The sequence below is a fragment of the Nicotiana attenuata genome, chromosome 6 (assembly GCF_001879085.1).
Source record: "Nicotiana attenuata strain UT chromosome 6, NIATTr2, whole genome shotgun sequence".
Taxonomy (NCBI): Eukaryota; Viridiplantae; Streptophyta; class Magnoliopsida; order Solanales; family Solanaceae; genus Nicotiana; species Nicotiana attenuata.
In genome coordinates, this window is record NC_031994.1 from 36991852 (window position 1) to 37015748 (window position 23897).

The 23897-nt window shown below is 39.1% G+C and overlaps 1 protein-coding gene across 1 annotated transcript; it reads right to left on the reverse strand.

Annotated features, from left to right (window-relative positions):
* On the reverse strand, window positions 9028-23355 carry LOC109226833 (protein ENHANCED DISEASE RESISTANCE 2). Its single transcript, XM_019391711.1, has 21 exons — window positions 23000-23355; window positions 15963-16037; window positions 15786-15839; window positions 15640-15705; window positions 15513-15562; window positions 15259-15389; window positions 14916-14962; window positions 14742-14839; window positions 13876-13971; window positions 13737-13801; window positions 13583-13654; window positions 13177-13323; window positions 12757-13064; window positions 12170-12233; window positions 11908-12083; window positions 11333-11434; window positions 11196-11246; window positions 10960-11103; window positions 10289-10384; window positions 9578-9679; window positions 9028-9431 (listed from the first exon to the last, which is right to left on the reverse strand). Exons 1-21 carry the CDS (start codon window positions 23153-23155, stop codon window positions 9339-9341), a joined length of 2193 nt encoding a protein of 730 aa, XP_019247256.1. The 5' UTR covers window positions 23156-23355; the 3' UTR covers window positions 9028-9338.

The window sequence follows — 23897 nt, forward strand, 5'->3', positions numbered from 1 at the left end:
AAGGAAACTATTCCACAATTTGAATCAAAAAATTTTTTATTGCTTTATTTTCGTTTTTCTATTTTAAAATAATTTTAAAAGTCCAACTTGAAACTACACCCCAATTTGAATTGGTAATTTTTTATTTTAAAATTAATTTAGAACTCCAGCTTGAAACTACTCTCGATTTGAGTAGGTAATTTTTCTTCTTATCTTTTTTATTATAGCTAATTTTATTTTTATTTTTATTTTTATTTTTGTTTTTTTTATTTTAAAATAATTTTAAAACTCCAAACTTGAAAGTACTCCCACCCAATTTGAATAGTTAGTTATTTTCTTATATATTTATGTCTTCATTTTTTTTTTTTGTTATAACTAATTATAAGATATCTATATTTATTAATTCAAGTAAAGTAACCAATTAATATATATATATAGTTTTTTTCGTTTTGTATAGATATATAAATTCAAAAATAATAGCTAACAATTAATTATTAACTAAATAACTAATTAGTGACTAATTATGCCATGTGGCCTTTTTTAGGCTGCCACTTGGCTTAAGGAGAGGGCTTTGTGTCACGACCCGAATTTCACACCCGCGGGATCGTGATGGCACCTAACCTTTCTGAATGCTAGGCAAGCCAACAAATAGAGAATTAAATACGCTAACACTGACCAATCCAATAAATAGCAGCAATTTAAAACAAGATAAATTAAAGGAGTGCGGAATCTCATAATAATCCAAGTGCTAATACACGACTACCCAAAATCTGGTGTTACGATCCACGAACTTCTAAGAGTCACTACAAGTACTGGCTGAAAGAAAATACAACTATCTTTGAATTAAAGTAATAACAGTGAACTGGAATAACTGGAAGGGGACTCCAGGATCTGCGAACGCCGGCAGATCTACCTTGGGTCTCCCGTAGGACTTAAGGCAGCACCTCAACTCGGTTCAACACGGTTCAGTATCAAAATTTGCACAGAAAGTGCAGAGTGCAGTATCACTACAACCGACCCCATGTACTGGTAAGTGCCGAGCCTAACCTCGGCGAAGTAGTGACGAGGCTAGGACGAGACAATACATGAACCTGTACAGTTAAATCATATACAAGAAAATAACAACAACTAGAAACTAAGCAGATTATAACGGGAAGGGGGAAGACATGCTGAGGGGGGATATCAGATCCTTAAAATAGTGACAGTACAGAAACGTAGTAAATAACATGCATTGCACCAACGAAAGTAATAAACCTCGCAAAACAAGTGCATGGCATCACCCTTCGTGCTTTTACTCTCATCCTCACCATAAGAAACAATAGAAACGGCACGGCATCACCCTTCGTACATTATCACTCACAGAATATGGCACGGCATCACCCTTCGTCCATTATCACTCACTCATAAAATATTACACGGCATCACCCTTCATGCTTTAACACTCTCCCTCACTCAAACAACAGAACAATAACAACCCGGCAAGGGAATTATCAATAACAAGCTTTGTTTCAATATTTAATTTCACAACATCAAGCTCAACTTGAGTCAATACTCAACCAATATCTAATTCCAGGAAAACATGATAAGAACTGTTTAACATGAGGAATAACCAGTTTAAGCATGAACAGTACGAATAAGGAATACAACAGTCACAAGAATATGACTAACTCGCATGCTATGACTCGACAACAACGCATAGGTACCCGTCACCTTACCTATACATTGTACTCAATATCAAAACACGTAGCAAATAGACAAGTAATACCTAATCCCTCAAGCTATGGTTAGCCACAACACTTACCTCGCCTCCGCGGGCTACTCAAAGCTCAATCATAGCTTTTCCCTTCACACAAGCCTCTGGACCAATAGAATCTAGCAAATTACCAACCAAACGATTCAATTTAAGCCTTAGGAACTGCCCATGATAGCAAGAAATCAATTTAGGCCATTTTTGAAAAAAGACAACAAAAGTCAACACCCGGGCCCGCTTCATCCGAACCCAAAATTCGAATCAAAATCCGATTACCCATTCACCCCGAGCCCGGATATACAATTGGTTTTGGAATCCGACCTCAATTTTAGGTCTAAATTTCCAAATTTCGGAATTTCTAAGTTCTACCCAAAAATCCCCAATTCCACCATGAAAACCCTAGATTCTAGGATGAAAATATTATAAAAAGAAGTAAAAGAGCGAAAGAAATGAGTTAATAATCACTTACTTATGATTTGGGGAAGAAGAAGGGTTTGGAAAGTCGCCTCTTATGTTTTAGGGTTTGAAAAATTGAAGAATGACTGAAAAATCTCGTTTATATAGCACCCTCTGATCCTCATTATGCGGTCCGCGAAATCCCCAGCGCGGCCGCAAAATCTCCACCACGGTCCGCGAAGTTCCCACCGCGGCCGCATTCCTCTACCACGGTCCGCGAATTCCCCCCTGCGGCCGCACTTCCAAGATCCGAGACCTACAACACTGCAACTATCCAATACAAGATTTTCTAAGTCTAAACATCCCGTAGCCTATCCTAAACTCACCCGAGCCCTCGGGGCTCCAAACCAAACATGCACACAAGTCTTAAAACATCATACGAACTTACTCGTGCAATTAAATCGCCAAAATAACACCTAGAACTACGAATTTAGCATCAAATTGCATGAAATTTTCAAGAAAGTTTCAAAACTTCTATTTTCTCAACCAAAGGTCCAAATCACGTCAAATCAGTTCCGTTTCTCACCAAATTTCACAGAAAAGGTATAAATATCATAAGGACCTGTACCAAGTTCCGAAACCAAAATACGGACCCGATACCAACGAGATCAACTGTTAACCATTTTCTCAAAATCATGATAATTTCAGTTTAACAATTTTCATCAAAAATTCATTTCTCGGGCTAGGGACCTCGGAATTCGATTTCGGGCATATGCCCAGGTCCCATATTTTACTGCGGACCCTCCGGGACCGTCAAAACACGGATCCGGGTTCGTTTACTCAAAATGTTGATCGTAGTCCACTAAAATCAACTTTCAAAGGCAAAAATTATTATTTTCTCAAATTTCCGCATAGAGGCTTTCCCGAAACGCGCCCGGACTGCGCACCCAAATTGAGGAGAAATAAAATGAGGTTTTGAAGGCCTAGGAACCCCGAATTGGATTCTTAAATACAAGATGACCTTTCGGGTCATCACATTCTCCACCTCTAAAAGAGTCGTTCATCCTCGAACGGACATAGAAAATTACCTGAGCTAGGGAAAAGATGGGGATATCTGCTCCGCATATCAGACTCGGGCTCCCAGGTAGCTGCCTCAACAGGCTGACCTCTCCACTGCACACGAACCGAAGGATAACTCTTCGATCTCAACTGACGAACATGCCGGTCTAGAATAGCTACCGGCTCCTCCTCGTAGGTCAAGTCCTTGTCCAACTGGACAGTGCTGAAATCTAACACGTGCGATGGATCGCCGTGATACTTCCGAAGCATGGACACATAAAACACTAGATGTACCGCTGATAAGCCTGGTGGCAACGCAAGTTTGTAAGCCGCCTCTCCCACTCAATCAAGAATCTCAAAAGGCCTGATGAACCTATGGCTTAACTTGCTCTTCTTCCTAAATCGCATCACACCCTTCATGGGTGACACCCGAAGCAACACTCTCTCTCCGACCATGAATGCTACATCACGAACCTTACGGTCAGCATATCTCTTTTGCATGGACTGAGCTGTACGAAGTCTATCCTGAATAATCTTATCCTTATCCAAGGCATCCTACACTAAATCTGTGCCCTATAACCGAGCCACCCCCGGCTCAGACTATCGAACCGGCGATCGACACCGTCTACCATACAATGCCTCATATGGAGCCATCTGGATGCTTGACTGATAACTGTTGTTGTAGGCAAACTCTGCTAACGGCAAGAACTGATTCCAAGAACCTCGAAAGTCAATAACACAGGCGCGGAGCATATCCTCCAAAATCTGAATAGTACGCTCGGACTATCCGTCCGTCTGAGGATGAAATGCTGTGCTCAACTCGACCCGCATAACCAACTCACGCTGCACTGCCCTCCAGAAATGCGAGGTAAACTGCATACCTCAATCAAAAATGATAGACACGGGCACACCATGAAGACGAACGATCTCACGGATATAAATCTCTACCAACTGCTCTGAAAAATAGGGAACTGCCACAGAAATGAAATGTGCTGACTTCGTCAGCCTATCCACAATAACTCATGCTGCGTCGAACTTCCTCTAAGTCCGTGGGAGTCCAACAACGAAATCCATAGTGATACGCTCCCACTTCCACTCAGGAATCTCAATCTTCTGAAGCAAACCACCGGGTCTCTAATGCTCGTACTTTACTTGCTAACAATTTAAACACCGAGCTACATATGCAACAATATCCTTCTTCATCCTCCTCCACCAATAATGTTGCCGCAAGTCCTGATACATTTTAGCGGCGTCCGGATGATAGAATACCGGGAACTGTGGGCCTCCTCTAGAATCAACTCACAGAGCCCATCCACATTAGGCACACAAACACGACCTTGCATCCTCAAAACTCCATGATCTCCAATCGTAACCTGCTTGGCATCACCGTGCTGCTATTTTTCCCTAAGGACAAGCAAATGAGGGTCATCATACTGCCGCTCCCTGATACGCTCAAACAAGGAAGACCGAGCGACTGTACAAGCTAAAACACGGCTAGGCTCAGAAACATCCAACCTCACGAACTGATTGGCCAAAGCATAAACATCTAATGCAACGGTCTCTTACCAACCGAAATATATGCAAGCTGCCCATACTGGCTGACTTCCTACTCAAAGCATCGGCCACCACATTGTCCTTCCCGGGATGATACAAGATGGTGATATCATAGTCCTTCAATAGCTCCAACCACCTTCTTTGACTCAAATTGAGGTCTTTCTACTTGAACAAATACTGCAAGCTCTTATGATCCGTGAACACCTCAGACGACACGCCATATAGATAGTGCCTCCAAATCTTCAGCGCATGAACAATGGCTGCTAGCTCCAAGTCATGAACTGGATAATTTTTCTCATGAATCTTCAACTGCCGCGAAGCATATGCAATAACCTTGCCACCCTGCATCAATACCGCACCAAGTCCAATACGGGATGCGTCATAATATACTGTATATGGCCCTGAACCTGTGGGCAACACCAACACCGACGCCATAGTCAAGGCAGTCTTGAGCTTCTGGGAGCTCGCCTCACACTCGTCCGACCATCTAAACAGGGCACCCTTCTGGGTCAACCTGGTCATCGGGGCTGCTATCGATGAAAACCCCTCCACAAACCGGCGGTGGTAACCCGCCAAACCCAAGAAACTACGGATGTCCGTGGCTGATGTGGGTCTGGGCCAGTTCTTCACTGCTTCAATCTTCTTCGGATCCACTTGAATACCCTCTACCGATACAACATGACCCAAGCAAGCAACTGAACTCAGCCAAAACTTACATTTTGAAAACTTAGCATATAACTGGCTGTCTCTCAGAGTCTAGAGAACGATCCGAATGTTACATCTACATTTTCATATGTTAAAGTTTCATCTTCAGTTAATTCACGTAGACTCGGGGATGAGATTTTCTTGAGTTTATAAGCATTATACTATTTCAAACGCATGATGAGTAAATTCGTGAGGGAGAGGAGGTAAGCAAATAGAAGAAAATGAGTTTCATTAAAGGTTGTCGATTTGGGACAAAATACGGGCCGAGCGATAATACTCGATATTTATGGACTAGTACCATGCAAGGTACCATATGACCATAATAGTCTAGTGTATAAAGTGTATTAAAAATAAGTAGAATTTTAAGTAATTTGAGATAACTCTTCATTATGTGGGTAATTGGTTAATTATCGGGTAGCGGGATGTTATCTAATTAAGTAATTAATAGATAAAGATTTAAAATCCTCACCCCACCCCCACGTGGCAGCAAGCCAATTCTTAACCAAATGACTCTTAGTCATTTTGGCTAGGTGGCAAGTATGGGCAACGATAAACATTTATAAAGGATGCATTAAATTCCTTATTAAAAAAGATAATGAGTGCATTAAACAAATGCATCCAGGTTCCCAACTTACTATGACAATGAAAATAGTTTTACCAACTTAAAAAATTGCTATTTGCATTATCATTTCAAGATCTTCTCTCTCACACACACTGTACGGAAATGCCCTCTGTTGTTTTCTGTATTGATTTCTGGGCAAAGTAAATCGAAGAGAAAATAGAGGATTCATCATTATAGTATTTCATATAAATAGTTATGATTAGTTTCACAGGGTTAAAATACAAAACATTTCATTCTCATGTTTTGAGTACAAGGACACTACCGGGCGTTACAATTTTCCTACAAAGTTTTCAACGAAATTCTTGCATCCAAACAATTCCAACAAGAATTATTAGAACCGTAGCAATGTAAAAAATTTCGGTTCTAAAGGAGTGCGGTTCAATCTTTTCCAAGAACATTATACGGATTTTCCCTACTCCAGGTATGTTAAGGCTATCCCTTCTTTCGTTTTGGCATGATCCAAATGATACAAAAGAAACGAGCAAATGCACAACTTCCATAAATGACTCTATTCATAAAAAAACTAAAGATGCCTACGTTCTTGATTCCCCATGGGTGATATTATTCTATCATCTGTTCATGGGTCTCAAAAATACGTAAGTTGGTAAAGTTTATTTCATGATATTAATCAGAGGCATAATGGTCTAATGACGTACTGAGAGATTTTATTAACGTATTTCATATTCATTTCATGCATTTATACATGCACATTGACCCATGATAAGATGGTGTTATATATATATATATATATATATATATATGGGTTATGAGAAAAGGTTATGGCGTTATATACGCACCACCACCTGATCAGCTGGTATACGTTGATGATTTTGCCCATAGTGGCCGAGATGATATGATGGGATGCCCTCGTATGCTTGATGATGTTATGAACACATGTACCTATGCACGATATGACATTCATACGCATATGGATGACACTATAAGTATTTCATGATTTACAGAGTTATCCAGACTTACAGGTTGAGTCACTTACTCTATATTTCTTCCATGTCGTTTATGTATTTATTATGTGCCTTACATACTCGGTACATTATTCGTAATGACGTCCCTTCTGGCTGGGGACGCTGTGTTTCATGCCTGCAGGTCCTGATAGATAGGTCGAGAGTCCTCCAAGTAGGCTATCAGCTCAGCGGAAGATGTTGGTGCGCTCCATTTGCTCTAGAGTTGCTTGTTTGGTCAATATGATTTAGACGCGTATTGTTTGGTATGGCGGGGCCATGTCCCGACCTTTATGATAAGTATGTACTCTTAGAGGCTTTTAGACAGATGTCATGTATACGGATACTTGTATGGCCTTGTCGGCCTATGTTTCGAGTATATAAAGAATCATGCCGGCCTTATAGGCCCGTACTTCATATGTATAAGTTTGTATTCCCTCATGCTTTACTCCAGTTCATTTACCTATGATAGAATGATATGAAAGATACGTTATGTTGGTACTCGGTTGAGTAAGGTATCGGGTGCCCGTCACGGCCCATCGGTTTGGGTCGTGACAAGACTAACCAAATATGGCCACTTCTTAGCCCTTAAACACCCCTACACAGCCCAAGATGTGGCTGAGTTATTCTTAAAGGAGGTCTACAGGCTACATGGACTTCCAAAATCAATAGTATCGGACAGGGACTCGGTGTTCACTAGCCAGTTTTGGCAGACACTATTTAGAACTATGGGTACTCAGCTGAAACTATCTACTGCTTACCATCCCCAGACGGATGGACAAACGGAAAGACTCAACAGGTGCTTAGAATCCTACCTAAGAGCAATGGTGTTCTCACACCCTAAACAGTGGGTGAAAGGGCTACCTTTAGCTGAATGGTGGTATAACACTAACTACCACAACTCCCTCAAGACTACACCCTTTCAAGCGATATATGGATTCCCACCCCCACATATTTCCTTGGGGTCATTACCCCACTCTACTCAATCCCAAGTGGGAGTTTGTTTATCCCAGAGACAACAGATGCTACAAAATCTAAAGGAAAACCTTTCTCAAGCCCAGGCACGAATGACATTCTATGCAGATCAACATCGAACAGATAGGGTTTTAACAGAAAGGGAATGGGTTTATCTCAAGCTACAACCTTACAGACAAACGTCTCTAGCAGTCAGAAGAAACTTAAAGTTGAGCGCTAAGTACTATGGACCTTATAAAGTTCTGCAGCGTGTGGGATCGGTTGCTTATCGTTTGGAGTTATCGCCGGGCTCTTAGCTCCACCCTGTTTTCCACATATCCTAGCTGTAACGCCGAGTAGGTCCAACTATTACACCACAACAACAGCCACCAGTGTGCGATAGTGAAGGCCGTGTACTGGTACATCCACTGGATATTCTTCAACGAAGAACGGTGAAGTTTAATAACGCTGTGATGGTGAAGGTGCTTGTTCAGTGGACCAATCTTGGTCCTGAAGATGCTACGTGGGAGGACTGGGGTTATATCCGCAGTCAATTTCCGACATTTGTTGCTAACCTACGACCTTGAGGACAAGGTCTGTCTGAAGAGGAAGGGATTGTTAGGGTTTAGATAATATCGAATAAGGTCGGAAATGAATTGGGAAAGAAGATATTAGTGTATAAGTAAGACATTACACGTGTAAGGAGATTAGATTAGAGAAGAAACGTGGAGGCTTTAGATGCAAGTATCAGCATCCTAAAGAATGGCTGAGATTAATAGTTCATTAATAAAGGAATTGTGGTGATCTATTGGGCTGCAAGTTGTTATGGGCCAACTGTATAACAACCTTCCAGTTGGACTGAGGAGTTAGTTTTGGACCGGTAATTTTCTGTTATTTCTTTCTTCTCATTTCTTCTCCTTCTCGATTTTCTCCATCCTTCTTACTTCTCATCTTCCTTCTTCATTTCAAGTGGAAGCTCATTAATGAAGTCAAACCTTAGTTACTAGTTGAAATTCAATAATTGTTGTACTGTTGATTGAGACATCCAATTCAATAATAAAAATTCCTTCGTGTCACTATTCTCTTATTTCTTTGAGTACATTACAAACAGTCAGAAAAAAAAAAAGGCATATTTTCCTTAAGAAAAAAAGCATATCCTCACAATTGAGTTCACCATTTAGTAAAAACTGTGTATTTCTGCAAACTATACAGCTGACACCAATGCAGCAGACTGCTGGCATGCTATTTGATTGAATCAAAGAATAGTCACTTTCGTAAAGCTTTTGCAGTTCTATATCGGTATCGTCCATGTTGCCTATGCAAATCTGGAGTAACCTATATATACACACACATACATAGATCATGGTTTCGCTTGAACAGCTTTAGAGACATCGAGATGATTAAGACGGCATGTTCCAAGAAGATATTCAGGAAGCTCCTCTGTTGTGTTGGCCTGTGAAGAAAGATATTTCAGATAGTTGTTCCAATAAGACACTCAATGCTTGTCAACCTCATTGAAATTCAATGTAATTGACAACATTGGCACTTTCCACAATTTAAAACCATATGCTTAAATGGAGAATGGGACATGAACATTACCTGGACAAGAAACGCCATTTCAATGACAAGGTTGTTTAGATATCCAACAACAAGGCTTACGACTCCCCTTGCCACAGTAGAAGAGCCAACATCGATATCAAGCTGAAAGACCACAAAATTTTTTGAGAATCCGCTATGAGGAAAAAATTTCTTCCACGTTAAAAGATGTTTCACTGTGGAGGGATTTGAATGTCAATACAAGGAGGAGTATTTCACCTATTATTCTAAAGATAATTAAATTTTGACCTACAAACGCGTCAACATATAACAGCAATCCACAAATTGCCACATGAATCAAACAGAAACTGAAAGCCCTCCCCCTCCCCAGTAATCTTCTATCCTTTGTCGCACACACCAACTAAAAGGAAGATGAAAAGAAATAACCTAAAACCCATGAACTCATCCACATGAAATTAGTGCAACCGAAAAGTATTGATGACTACACACCTCTGCTGAGAAGTTCAAATCTCAGCAAGGAGTATGGGTTGTTAGATGTCCCACATTGGTTCAAGACTCAAGCTAGTATCTATGTTATTAACTTGGTAAAAGTATTCTACTTTCGTCGAGAGGAGATATTGAACTTCTGCCATAGTGGAAGTAGTTCATTCACACATCTTGGAAATGGCCGTATTAACTGCACCAACTATTAGCAGCTACACATGCAAACAAAATTAAAGCATCATTTCCTGTCAAAGTACTCTTGAAATTTACCTCCAAGTAGTTCTTTCCCCGAAAATAATTAATTTCAAGTGCTTGACCTACAATGCATGCTTTCTTCCCAACACTCTGCTTGACTAACCATGGTCCCTGACAAAAATAAAAAAAAAAATCAAGATTCCTGATCTTTAAAAGGATTGAAAAATTGTTAAAGTGCTATTAGCAGTGCTGATAAAAGCACATAGTCCAACCAAAAAGCTAACAAGAAAGCAGAAAAGAATTACGATGCAGGACTCTAGGATGACATGTATTTTGGGAAAATAACTTGAGCATGCAATATCCCTCTCTGCATTTCTCCATTAAATTAAATTTGTTCGGTTATGATTGTTTTTATTGTTGAAAAATTACTTGAAGTTGTAAAATTGACCTCTGAGAAGTGAAAAGGTTCATGTCTGTCATTGGAACTGGAAGAGGCATTCAGTTTTCTTAAGATTGTGAGAGCAACTTGCTGCTGTGCAGTCAATAGCTGCGAACTCAGGAAGGTACAGGGCAAAAGTTCTACCACCAACCATTCTCAAGAACATTGATATGGCTCAGTGCAAACGTAACAAGACTGATGGCATGCCCTAGCTTTTACTAATGCGTTGAGCAACTTAAATAAAAATAATTATTATTAAACTTGTGAAAAAGAGAATCTGTTCAATCTCAATTATCAGAAAACAAACCTTGGATATGTACGGTATGAGCTTGAAACTTGAATTTCTATAAGCATCATCTCCTTTGACGAAACTCTCCAGCAAGGGTGCATTTTCTATTGGAGTGTCCATCATATAGTAGAGACCAAGGCTGTATGTTGTTGAACCTGGTACCTGAATGTAAGAAACATTCAGCTACATGACGGATTTCTCTGGAATTCTGAAGGAAAAAAGAAAAGACATATAAAAGAAGCTAGAGAATATACCTGTATATTCACAATGAAGAAAAATTCTGGACCACCCTTAGCTGCATATTTCTGCAGATAAAAACTGGTAAGCAGCAGGTTTACAGACTACATGTGTATGTTAAGTGTCATTGTCTTCACAGAATAAGAGAAGCAACCTGAACAATGCCCCCAGGGCGACCACCAAGATCATCTTCTCGCTTGTCAGACTTCAGCCAATCTGCAGCAACCATTTGCATCAACGTGCCTTTTGCCTTGATCTGTAACAGGCACACAACCAGCGAATGACATAAAATAAGGACAAAGCACTTAGCTTTGAAATATAATTGTGAACTAAACAAATTTGACATGAGTCTCATGCACACTAGCGTAGCAGACAACTAGCCAAGAAGCCTGCAGGTTTTCTAGAGTGAACTTTCCTTGCTGGTATGCCATTTTTGACATGTTTTAGGAATGATGGTATCACAAACAATGGGTTTTGTTTAATACAATTTAACTAACACTTAGCTGTGGTACAGAAAGATATTGTGGCTTTTGCCGAGCGATGATCAGTAGGTTAGGTTAAAAAATTAATCATTATACAGCCGGAAATCAAACCACAGAAATCAATTTTAAAAGGGAAGCTTTTCCAGTTCTCAAGATCAGTTGAGACAGATGAACCACACAAAATTGAATCAGAACATGCTTATGAAATAACAAGACATTTATAACAAAATCAACTATGAAATCCCACCTTCTTACGATCTTCTAGATAAGTCTCTCCCCGAATAAGAAAAGTTGACGGATCTGTTTGGGTCCAACTGCAAGGCAAATTACAAGTTGGATCTTTTGTAAGAGTGGACCCGTAGTAGCACAACAATGTACTTTCCTTCGCCTTCTCATGCAGATCTACATAACCCCGCTTTTGAACTGCAGTTGAAAAGAATCTCAATCCTCAAAACTTCAACATTTCCATTAATTGAGGTTGTCAAAATAGCAACACACATCAAACTCACCAGCAAGGTCATGCAACTTTTTCACAAAAACAACAGCAGATGATAATCTGGCATGCCGCGTGTCCTAAAAAAAGAAAAAGGAAAAAACACAAAGAAAGAGAGAGACATAAGGAAATACAAGAGAAAAGAAAAATCTGGAGATGTACTGATCTGCAACAAGATGATGGGTCAAGGCAAGTACGAGCAAGAGGGGATAAGGTCCAAAATAGACACATTAGGATTTAATGAAGGGAATCAATAAATACCCAGAGAGAAATGAAGCTTTCTTCGGGAGGTGGCGTGGGTTAGGGGGTAAGAAAATCAATTTAATCTATTAACATTGTCGGCAATACCTAAGATGTGGAAGTCATAAAAGACTGCATATTTGTTTGATTCAAGTCTATATGCCTTAAAACCAGATAAAAGACATAATCTAGACCACATAAACATACATAAGGTGCTGTTCAAGTAGAAGTTAATTGAAAGAAAGTTTCACATCTTTAATTACTTGTGGCAATTGATAGGCATGCTTTTATAATGAAATTCATGCCTAGCCTCCTGAATTCCTGGAAAGCTCTTCCAAAAATAATAGCTTAAACATGTAATACCTGAGAGTACGTTTCTGGGCCAAAATCAGAAGGCCAGCCATTTTCTGATTCATCATAATCAAGTGGTTCAGAGACATCAAAAAACTCATCCGATGCATCATTTAATCCCATCAAGCTTGCATGTTCAGAAGGTGATTTAGCCACTTCTTCCTCCTCCATATCTGCCTTATTCTTCCTATTTTCCAATCTGTTTTGTACTTCAACCTTAACTTCTTCAATTTGATGCAGTCTTTTGTTTCTCATCTGCTCCTCCAAGAAATATGAGGAAGAGCAATCTCCTAATTTTGCCCTAAAAAGCTCCCTTAATGCTACAAATGCAGCAGTAAATTACTAGTTGTGCCCCCATGAGCAGTCATAAAGTGTAAATATGAATAAAATTAACTAATAAACGTGCATGAAACTAGATCTATAAAAACACACCAGCGAGTCTCTCTAGCATGTGGATTGTTATACATCTGGCTGAAGATGTTCGTAAGTAAGACTTCCAGAATCTCCAATCAATAGCAAGCATATGCTTGACTACTGACTGCTTCCTTTGATTCACAGGAGATATTACATATCCTCCACCTGCAATGATTAACAAAGTATATCCATAATGTGCAGCTCTACTAAAGGTAGTCTTGTGCAAAAAAAAACAAGGCGGCAGAAGCATATGACTCATGTGATGTAACTATCAAATTATCAACCATGCACGATCTGCAGAAAATTAGGCATCCATGCACTATGAGAATTTCTCAGTTTTAGATCATCCATGATAAAATTGCATATCCACAAGTTGTGACAAAATCGAACTTTATACTCATTCTACGTAGTAGGCATATATTACTTTTTAGGCAGGCACGAACATAGCCCTTCTGACGTGGACACTTCTGATGAAACACCGAATGGTACAGAATAACTGCAGGAGTAAACAGATAGGTCATACTCATACCTAGCAGCTTAAAAGCAGCCAAAGACCACTTAAACAAAGAAATTGTTACCATATGTTCCGTCATCCTCCCTTCTCCAATAGCGCCGCAAAAGAAGATCTCTTCTCTTCATACTCCTGCAATAACTTATGTTAATTATAAACCCTGACAAACTACAAACAGTTTGGAGAGTGAATATCATGTGTCAGACCAAGGTAGCCAATCCCGACGTAGAAGCTTGTGAACAATATCAGTGTGACCATCAAGGTGTTCAATGACACTGCCCTTGTAGTAACAGAAATCCCATCTGGAAAATAAAATACATATCAGTATAAGGATACAAAGAATATATACTTGGGTTAAAAATAACAAACAGGTGACGAACTGTAACCCATTATTTCGTATTTCCAATCTCCCACCGATAAAGGCAATGAAAGCTGCATTTAGATTAATTTTACAATATGCCATCTACTCCATATACCATGATAACTGGACTCAACTACGGGTGCGTAAACATTCTTTTTATAAGCACTCACATACAAACATTTTACCTAAATCTTTCCATTTTTTGTTTATACAATAAGTGTCAATTCTCAATTCAATATGATTCACAAAACTCACAATTCAATTCTCTAGTTTTATTCTGATTTAACTACTGCAGGAAAAAACACTTTCATAGTGCTGAGTATTTTTTTTTTGGGGGGATAAGGTAAGATTCATTGATGTGAGTCAGTGCAAAGCTGGCATGAGTACATCCAAAAGAGAAGTGTGGGCATTACATGTTGTGTAATAAACTAAGAAAGTCGAGCATGGTGTTGGGGTCTAAAACATTTGCCACAGCCATGTCGCACCTAAAAGTAAGCAAAATATACACTTGAACTTAAGCTTAAGTACAGTATCTTTTTGGTCTTAAAAAGTTCTCTCTGTGTTATTTCCTAGAAAGGCATATGTTTTCTGGTATTAACTTATTCAAGTCTTAGTTATGCTTTATATGTATAGAGGGACTGATTTTACTAGCAGTGAAGTCTCTGCAACTGAAGCTTGTATAAAGAATTTAGTTAAAGACTTGCAACTCACTCCGATCTTGAAGGACCAAGTGACATGAGTGTTTGAAAAATGGCCTCTGAAGTTCCATCGACTACACCAACAGCCATTATTGCAGGGTGATCATCCCACTGCACAGCATGAGACAAGTTCAGCAACATGAGCTTCTAAGTTTACTGCCATAGGAGCTGGAAACTATTAGGTTACCTTCCCATGAGATTCCCTATCTTTAGCTTCCTTAAATAGGCGAAGACCTGCATGCCCAAGTGATTTAAGAACCAACGGAAAGGGAGTAACAAATGGAGAGGAGGCGACCATTTAGCAAAGAAAGCCAGAGAAATGAGCATCAAAATTTCCCAAGATAAAGCAAACAATGTCTCCTTCCTCGCAGGAGAGCTAATTAGGAATTACAAGAATTTTAAAGAAAATGATCAAACACATTGCAACAGAAATCCTTGATGAGACCCTCAAGGACGAATTAAATCATCGTAAGAGCAAAAATCATACATGGAATTCCAGCTTCTTTAACATATCAATCATTAGAACCTACCATTCTGACCACCAAAGATTGTCCAGGACGATGGTGCAACAACATCAGATGTCATAGCATCTGCCACTGAGGATGAACAAAGAGTCCAATTAATGGAATTCAGACCATGAGACTTGCTGGAACTATTTAACCTGTGTGGCAGGAAAAAAAGAAGAAGGGGAAATCAGCAAGAGAAAAGCAACAGATATTAGTACGAAGAATAACTATCTCCAAGATCCTTGGCGAAGTAAGATAGATACACCAAATCAATATACCTCAAAGACTGCGAATCGTTCCTTGGACAATCAACTGCACTTCCTTTATGCTACAATTATTCATTATCATCAGTTGCTAACAAAGGGAGACGTTAACAGCTCATATTTAGTATTTACTAGTTTATACCTGTAAAGCAGCTTCCTGAAGGGCCTGGATCCATCTTGCTGCTTCCTCAGGATTGTTTGCTCCTAACTGTTGTTCGTAAATTTTCTTTAGACACTCTTGGTCTCAAAAAATAAAAGCTAAAACAGGGAGAAGGGTAATTTCCGCACCTTCAACTGATCATTATGATTTGAGGCACTGTATAGGGTGAATATGAAGACGACCTGGGAGAATGCAGAAGTAACAAACCAGAAAGTCTTAATAAGGAAGTCAACGCATTTAATGAGAAAAATCCAATCTGAAAAAACAATCTCTGTCATGTATAGGGACTGGGATAAAGATCTTACTTTTCTTTGAATGCTCTCTCTCCCATTGTCTGTCACCCTAATGCTGGAATTAATAACAGCACTTCTAACAGGATCCTACAGAAAAATCAACAGGGCATATTGCATTGAGTCCTGATAATGTGGCAAATGAATAATTCCAAAGAAAGCTAGGACAAAAGCAACAACAACAACCCAGTAAAAATCTCAAAAGTGAGGTCTGGGGAGGGTAGAGTGTACGCAAACCTTACCCCTACCCCGGAGGGGTAGAGAGGCTGTTTCTGAAAGACCCTCGGCTCAAGGAAAGCTAGGACAGAAGAACTGGAAAAAAATAAAATTTTCATCTACTTGAAGATGAAAGTTGATACCTGACCATTCTAGAGACAATTGAAGAGCTGTAAGCAAGTTATAATCCATAAAAAGCCGAGTCCGCCACTTAAATACAGCTAAACAACGAGGTAATCAACACTAAAGGATGACGTATGGGAAGAGAGAACCGACTTACAAGAATATTAGTATGGACCAACATAGAGATTTCTCCTTAGACTCTTTCTTTTATTTAAAAGTAAAATGTAGCTAATTGTGATATTTATCATTCTTTAGATGAGAAAAAATCATAAGATTTTCCAGAAACAACGATTTCTATGCAAAACTTGAAGAATAAGTATTAAAATATGCAATGATGGGCATGCTACCGAAAACATTAAGTCCTTAGAATTTGTGAGGACTGTGGAGACATTTTGAAATCAACTGGAGGTTCAAACTTCAAAGTGAAAAGTTATTATTGACATCCTTGCTATAAGTCTGCTCTAATTTCATAGAATTATTCTAGAATCAAATTAATAAGTTGTGTGTTTTTAGTTAAAAGAACAAAGCGATTAGAATTTAATCTTCCAAAAGTCGAAGGAAAATGACCAGCTGGAAAAAGAAGTACATATAAAAAGGGAGAAAGAAGATTTTGATCAAGAGCACACTATGACATGTTACATTTCCATCGTGCAAGGCCTGCCGAGGTCACAGGTAGTTGAAGAGACTCCAAAGGAATTTTCTATGGAATAGAAAGGAGGTGATATGAATTTGCTTCGAATAGACTTGAAGACAGTGACATCTTCGAAAAACTTGGAGGGATTGAGGTGAACGTTTTAGGCGACATAAGAAAGCTTTACAGGGGAAGTGGTTATTGGAGATTTGGCAATGAGGAGAAAGCCCTATGGAGGACAATGACAGAATATATATATGTCACCAAAGAAGGGGTTAGAGAACTGAGGTCGCTACGATACCGTATGGTTGTAGATTGTGGATGAAGATAATGAAAGGATGGGAGGAGTTCAGTGGAACATAAAATTCAAAACAGCACATGGGAACAGAGTTATAAGAAGAATATGTGGTACAGAGATGAAAGTCTGATTAGCTGCTTACATTTTGAGCCATGTTAGATAATGAATGTAGACATAATCTTATGTAATATACATAGCTAGCATAATTATAGGGATTCACAGCAGATTTATAGGATTTCCTTTTTGATTCTTTCCATAGTTAGGGCTTTATGTACTTGTATATATACTTGTTACTTCTTGAATACAACACAAGAGAGATTTCTCTATTGTCTTTATACTTTACATGGTATCGAGCAGGTCTACTGCTCGTCGGAGTTGAGTCGAATCCGCTGCTGGAAATTCCTTGGCCGGAAGCTAATCTGAGGTCATTTTGACATTTCCAGTTGACTTGTGGTGGTTCTCTGATCATAGAACCATATTTTGGCAAAGAACAACCTCAGACCAGATCTTATTCTCACTTTGTTTGATCAGGTTTGAGTCCGGTTTATTGGTTATTCGATTTCTTTAATTTTGTGGTATATTTCTTGGAGGCTGCCTGTGTGAGAAGCTTGCATCTTTATTTTTGACTCATTGTGGTGATTTATTAGTGGCTTGATATTGTCAGTTGGGTCTTTCCTTATCAGAAACTTTGTTGGTCTCTGATTTTGTTTGAGTTGGGGACAAATTCGTTTGGTTCTCTGGTTTGGTTGAGTGGATTATTAAAGTTGAATCATGTTCAATAGATTGTTGATTTCGTATCTACCAGGATCTGTTTGGGTATCTTTTAGCTTCGGGGACCTCTTTTAGTTTAATCAGTTTGTTATTGAAAGGAAAAAATGATGGTAAAGAATAATAATGCAATAACTCATAGTCCAACAATCTTGGTTTCGGATGAGTTTCTAAAATTCCTTCAATATCATAATTTAGTTAAGGAATCTTCTTCAGTTACTGCCTTTGTTGGGTCAGATAAAACATGTCTTATCATCTCTTCCAATAAATGGGTGATCGATTCAGGTGCCACAAATCACATGACAGGTAATCCAAATATTTTTTCTAGCTTTCGCTCACATAAAGCATCCTCTCCGGTTACTGTAGCTGATAGATCAACTTCTAGCAGTGTTGGATCTGGGACTGTTAAACCAACTTCCTCTATTACCGTGTCATCTGTATTAAGTCTACCAAACTTGGCCTTTAACTTGATTTCTGTTAGTAAAATTACCAAAGGCCTTAATTGTTGTGTTGCATTCTTTCCCGAATCATTGTTTGTTTCTAGATCTTAAGACGATGCAGGTTATTGGTAAAGGATATATATCTGGTGATCTCTACATCTTTGATGTATGGGAGCCACGGTCTGTTGCATGCTCTAGTATCGTGTCTCCTTTTGAAGAACATTGTCAACTTGGCATCCCTCTTTGCCTTCGATAAAGAAGCTCTGTCCTCAGTTTCAGAATATTTCATCATTGGATTGTGAGTCATGTCAATTTGCAAAACACCATCGCATCTCGTTAAGTCCAAGGGTTAATAAGCGAGCTGAGTCAGCTTTTGAGTTAGTCCATTCTGATGTTTGGGGACCATGTCCGTTTGTTTCTAAAACTGGGCATAAGTATTTTGTCACTTTTGTGGATAATTTTTCTCGAATGACTTGGATTTACTTTATGAAGAGCCGCTCTGAAGTGTTTACTCATTTTTCTGCCTTTTGTGATGAAGTTAAAACTCAATTCAATGCTTCAGTACGTACTCTAAGGAGTGATAACGCTAAAGAATACATGTGAGAGTTATTTCAGTCCTACATGAGACAACATGGTATATTACATCAGTCTTCATGTGTTGATACACCCTCTCAAAATGGAGATGCTGAGAGGAAGAATAGGCATCTACTTGAGACAGCCCGAGCACTTTTGTTCCAAATGTAGGTTCCTAAACAGTTCTGGGCTGATGCGGTTTCTACGGCTTGTTTTCTGATTAATCGCATGCCATATAGTGTACTCGACCGTAATGCGCCTTATAGTGGAACCTAAGGTGTTTGGAAGCACATGTTATGTTCGAGATGTTCGACCATCTCTTACCAAGTTGGATCCCAAGGCTGTGAAGTGTGTTTTCCTGGGCTATTCTCGCCTTCATAAGGGGTATCGATGTTATTCTACTGAGCTTGGCAAATATTTAGTGTCAATTGATGTGATTTTCAGAGACTACACCATTCTTCTATGCACCTCTCATTTCTACAAGCCAGGGGGAGGAAGATGAGTGGCTAGTATATCAGGTTACCCGTACTTTGACAAAACAATCAGATGATACTCTTCAATCTCTCAGTTCTTCTATTGAGCACCAATCGACTATTATGCCTTCAGTACCTGCTCCAACTGTGTTAGCAAGACCTCCAATTGTTCAAGTTTATTCGCGGAGGCGAGAGACAAATTATACATGTCCTGCACCAGTTCCTGCATCATCTGATCCTCCTTTGCCTGATCCTCCGGATAACCTTGACCTTCCTATTGCTCTTTGCAAAGGTACACGTACTTGCAAATCGACATATTCTGTTGCTAATTTTGTTTCCTATGACCACTTATCCTCTACGTCTAGATCTATGATTACTTCTCCAGACTCTTCCGTACCCAAAAAAGTGAAGGAGGCTTTGAATCATCCCAAATGGTCTGATGCAATGCTTGAGGAAATACATGCTTTAGAGGATAACCACACATGGGATTTGGTAGATTTACCAAAGGGAAAGAAACCGGTGGGATACAAGTGGGTCTTTACAGTTAAAGTTAATCCAGATGGTTCTGTGGCAAGACTTAAGGCCAGACTTGTGGCGAACGGGTATGCTCAGACTTATGGGGTGGATTATTCTGACACCTTCTCCCCGATTGCCAAACTCATTTATGTCCGCTTATTTATTTCTCTAGCTACGTCTAAGAATTGGCCTTCACATCAGTTGGATATCAAGAATGCGTTCGTACATGGTGATCTTCAGGAGGAAGTGTATATGGAGCAACCACCCGATTTTGTTGCTCAGGGGGAGTATGGGTAAGTCTATCATTGAAGAAGTCTTTGTATGGCTTGAAGCAGAGTCCACGAGCTTGGTTTGGCAAGTTCAGTTAGGTAGTTCAGGAGTTTGGGTTGAAAATGAGTAAGTGTGATAACTTAGTCTTCTATCGGAAATCAGTAGCAGGCACTATTCTCCTTGTTGTATATGTTGATGATATTGCTATCACATGAAGTGACTATGCGGGGATTTCTTCCCTCAAGTCTTTTCTGCATACTAGGTTTCATACAAAGGACTTGGGCCAGTTGAAATACTTTTTGGGAGTAGAAGTAAATAGAAGCAAGAAGGGAATTCTTTTGTCTCAGAGAAAGTACATTCTTGACTTGCTTGCAAAAACTGGAAAGTTGGCAGCTAAACCTTGCAGTACTCCAATGGTTCCTAATGTGCATCTTATGAAAGATGATGGTGATCCTTTTGACGATCCATAGAGATACAAGAGGTTAGTTGGGAAATTAAACTACCTTACTGTGACTCGTCCAGATATTGCTTTTGCGGTAAGTGTTGTTAGCCAGTTCATGTCTGCACCAACGGTCAAACATCGAGCAGCTTTGGAACAGATTTTGTGTTACTTGAAAGGAGCTTCTGGACTTGGCATATTATATAGCAATCACAATCATACTCGTATTGAGTGTTTTGCAGATGCTGACTGGGCTGGATCGAAAATTGATAGAAGATCTACTACAGGTTATTGTGTCTTTGTTGGAGGAAACCTAGTATCATGGAGGAGTAAGAAACAAAGTGTTGTATCTCGATCCAGCGCAGAATCCAAGTATAGAGCTATGCCACAGTCTACATGTGAGATTATGTGGATACATCATCTGTTGACTGAAATTGGGTTAGAGCATCCAATACCAGCAAAACTCTGGTGTGACAATCAAGCTGCCCTCCATATTGCGTCAAATTCGGTGTATCATGAAAGAACTAAGCATATTGAGGTTGACTGTCATTTTATTCATGAGAAGATTCAGGAGAATTTGATCTCCACTGGCTACGTTTAGACTGGAGAGCAACCGGTTGATTTATTCACAAAGGCGTTGAAAGGAATTCGAGTTGATTACCTTTGTAACAAGCTGGGCATGATCAATATCTATGCTCCAGCTTGAGGGGGAGTGTTATATAATGAATGTAGACATAATCTGAATGTAGACATAATCTTATGTAATATACATAGCTAGCATAATTATAGGGATTCACAGCATATTTATAGGATTTCCTTTTTGATTCTTTCCATAGTTAGGGCTCTATTTACTTGTATATATACTTGTTACTTCTTGAATACAACATAAGAGAGATTTCTCTATTGTCTCTGTACTTTACAAGCCAGAAGACAATAATTGCAGAATTGGGAGATTGATGAACACCAAAACTTGATGGAGCCACACCATAGGCAAAACATCCACTGATGAAGAAGGATGCCTGAAAATAGTGCAGAGAGGCAGCCCGGTACACAAAGCATCCCGCATTCACGTAGGGTCGGGAAAGGGTCGCACCCCAAGGGATGCGATGTAGGCAACCTACCCTGACATAAGCGCCAGTGGCTGATTCCACGGCTCGACCCCGTGACCTAAAGTCTACATGGAGACAACTTTACCGTTGCTCCAAGGCTCCCTTCGGAAATGGTGCGGAGAGGAGTATTTTCTTAGTAAAGTGTTTCTACTATAGGCTCTTAAAGAGAGAGGAACAAAGTTCGTGTACATTTCCCATACTAAACTCAGTCTTTTTGATCCTTGAGAATGGCCATCACTTCTCCTACGAGCGGAATGATTACCTGCATTTCGATGAGTCCATATCCATACTTGAATGTTGTCAGGTACTGTTTACTTGTCAAACATTAGTTTTCAAGCATAATCCGCACTGATTTTCACACCCTCCTAAGTGGACGAGAAGAAAGGATTTCTCGGATCAGATGGTGCGAAAAAAGCAAACTATGGGGAGAGGATATGAATCACTTACTGGTACACTGCCATTTATCGAGTTAGTTATGGTGGACAACGCTGAGCTTATTTGGCAAACAATTGTTAATGCCAGCTATACTGAAGGATATCATGTTCAGCTGGGCATTCAGACATAGGAAATGAAGGCGGTAAGTAAGGGATATAGCATCCCTGGCGCTTATAATGTGGTTCTATGAACTTTTGAAAGCTTGGAAACTACCTTCTTATACTGGCACTTCTTCCATACATATTAATTAAGTTACTATTATCAAAAAGAAAATCACCCTTGTGAACTTGGCGCTACATGCATATAGGGGCAGATGTAGAGTTAGAAGGTATCGATTCGATAGAACCCAGTAGCTTTGGACTATTATATTTCTTTAAAAATTTATTTCCTATATATAAATTATTAACTTAGAACGTAGTAACTCAAAAGGACTAAAATCCAGAACCCAGGATCCGCCTCGGCATGCATATAAATAAATGTTTGTGTGGGTATGTATTAATTCCGAACACATTGTCACAAAGAATTGGGTGCAGCGTTACTTGCCTCTGATGGTTAGTATAAGCACAAAGAAATAACATAGCACATATAGGCAATCAGATTACAAGTTGGCAAGAACTTGATATCAATTAAACTTAAGCCATTCTTGTCAATGCTAAACTTTAACAAAAAAAACTAGAACCCAAATAGTTTATCAAGAATTAGCACTATATATGGCAACAAGACACAGAGAGAGAGAGAGTGAGAGAGAGAAAATGATGGACCTCGTTGTTTGAAACAGGGTCTGATTTAAAGCTCTTGAGAAGGTGATCGTGAAGAAGAAAGTAGCGTTTTCTAGAATACTGAAGTCCAAACCGATTGGAGCGAACCAAATATAACCACCCTTCCATTCTACATGAATCCTTCTGTGAATCCCCCATTTGAAATATTATCCAACTCCAAAGATAACAGTTCCACTTCAATTTTCCAACTTATGCAACAAATTCTTCAAACAAATTTCCCACAATTGTGGTTAAAGATTTTCTCTCTATCTTCAGAGGTTCAATGCAGTATGTACTACTCCAGTAGTCTTTATTATATGATGATTGCTTTGGCGGTATGGGCTCTCTCTCTCTCTCTATTTCTGGAAGTTAAATACTATAACTCTTTTTTGTGAAAAGGTTTAAATGGCAACTGTATTTGCGCGTACCAGAAAAATTAGTTTGGCAGCGGAAATTATTTGAAATGTTATTTGACTTTTTTACCCTTTAGTTGCTATAAAAAGACTGTTTTGGGTTGGGTTAGTCATAAGTAAAGAATTTAGGCGTCATTTGGTTTGAAGATGCTGAGATTAGTTATTATAATATTATTTTTTATTAATTATTTGGTATATTATATTAATCTTGGGGTTTTTGATTTTACTTCTTTATTTTGTGATCACTATTCCACCATCTGACAAGTATAAGTTACCTCAATACTAATTTTAACCTTGAAATAACTTATCACAAGGTTAGTAATCAAACAAGGATAAGATTGTACTTAATATTAATGTCAGGATTATTTTTTCTTATCCTTCCTACCAAATGACCCCTTATAATATTAGTTATACAATTAAGTATTGCATTTGAAGTTCTCAATATAACTTTTGAGAGAGAGAAGGGAACAAAAAAGATTCAAGCGAAC

What these genes read in the sequence shown, in the direction of transcription:
- LOC109226833 (XM_019391711.1), bottom strand. Translation starts at nt 23,155, where the DNA reads ATGGGGGATTCACAGAAGGATTCATGTAGAATGGAAGGGTGGTTATAT. An exon ending in ATCATAATGATCAGTTGAAG is followed by an intron (nt 15,706 to 15,785) that starts GTGCGGAAATTA and finishes TACGAACAACAG; the next exon opens with TTAGGAGCAAACAATCCTGA. An exon ending in AACGATTCGCAGTCTTTGAG is followed by an intron (nt 15,390 to 15,512) that starts GTATATTGATTT and finishes CCTGCCACACAG; the next exon opens with GTTAAATAGTTCCAGCAAGT.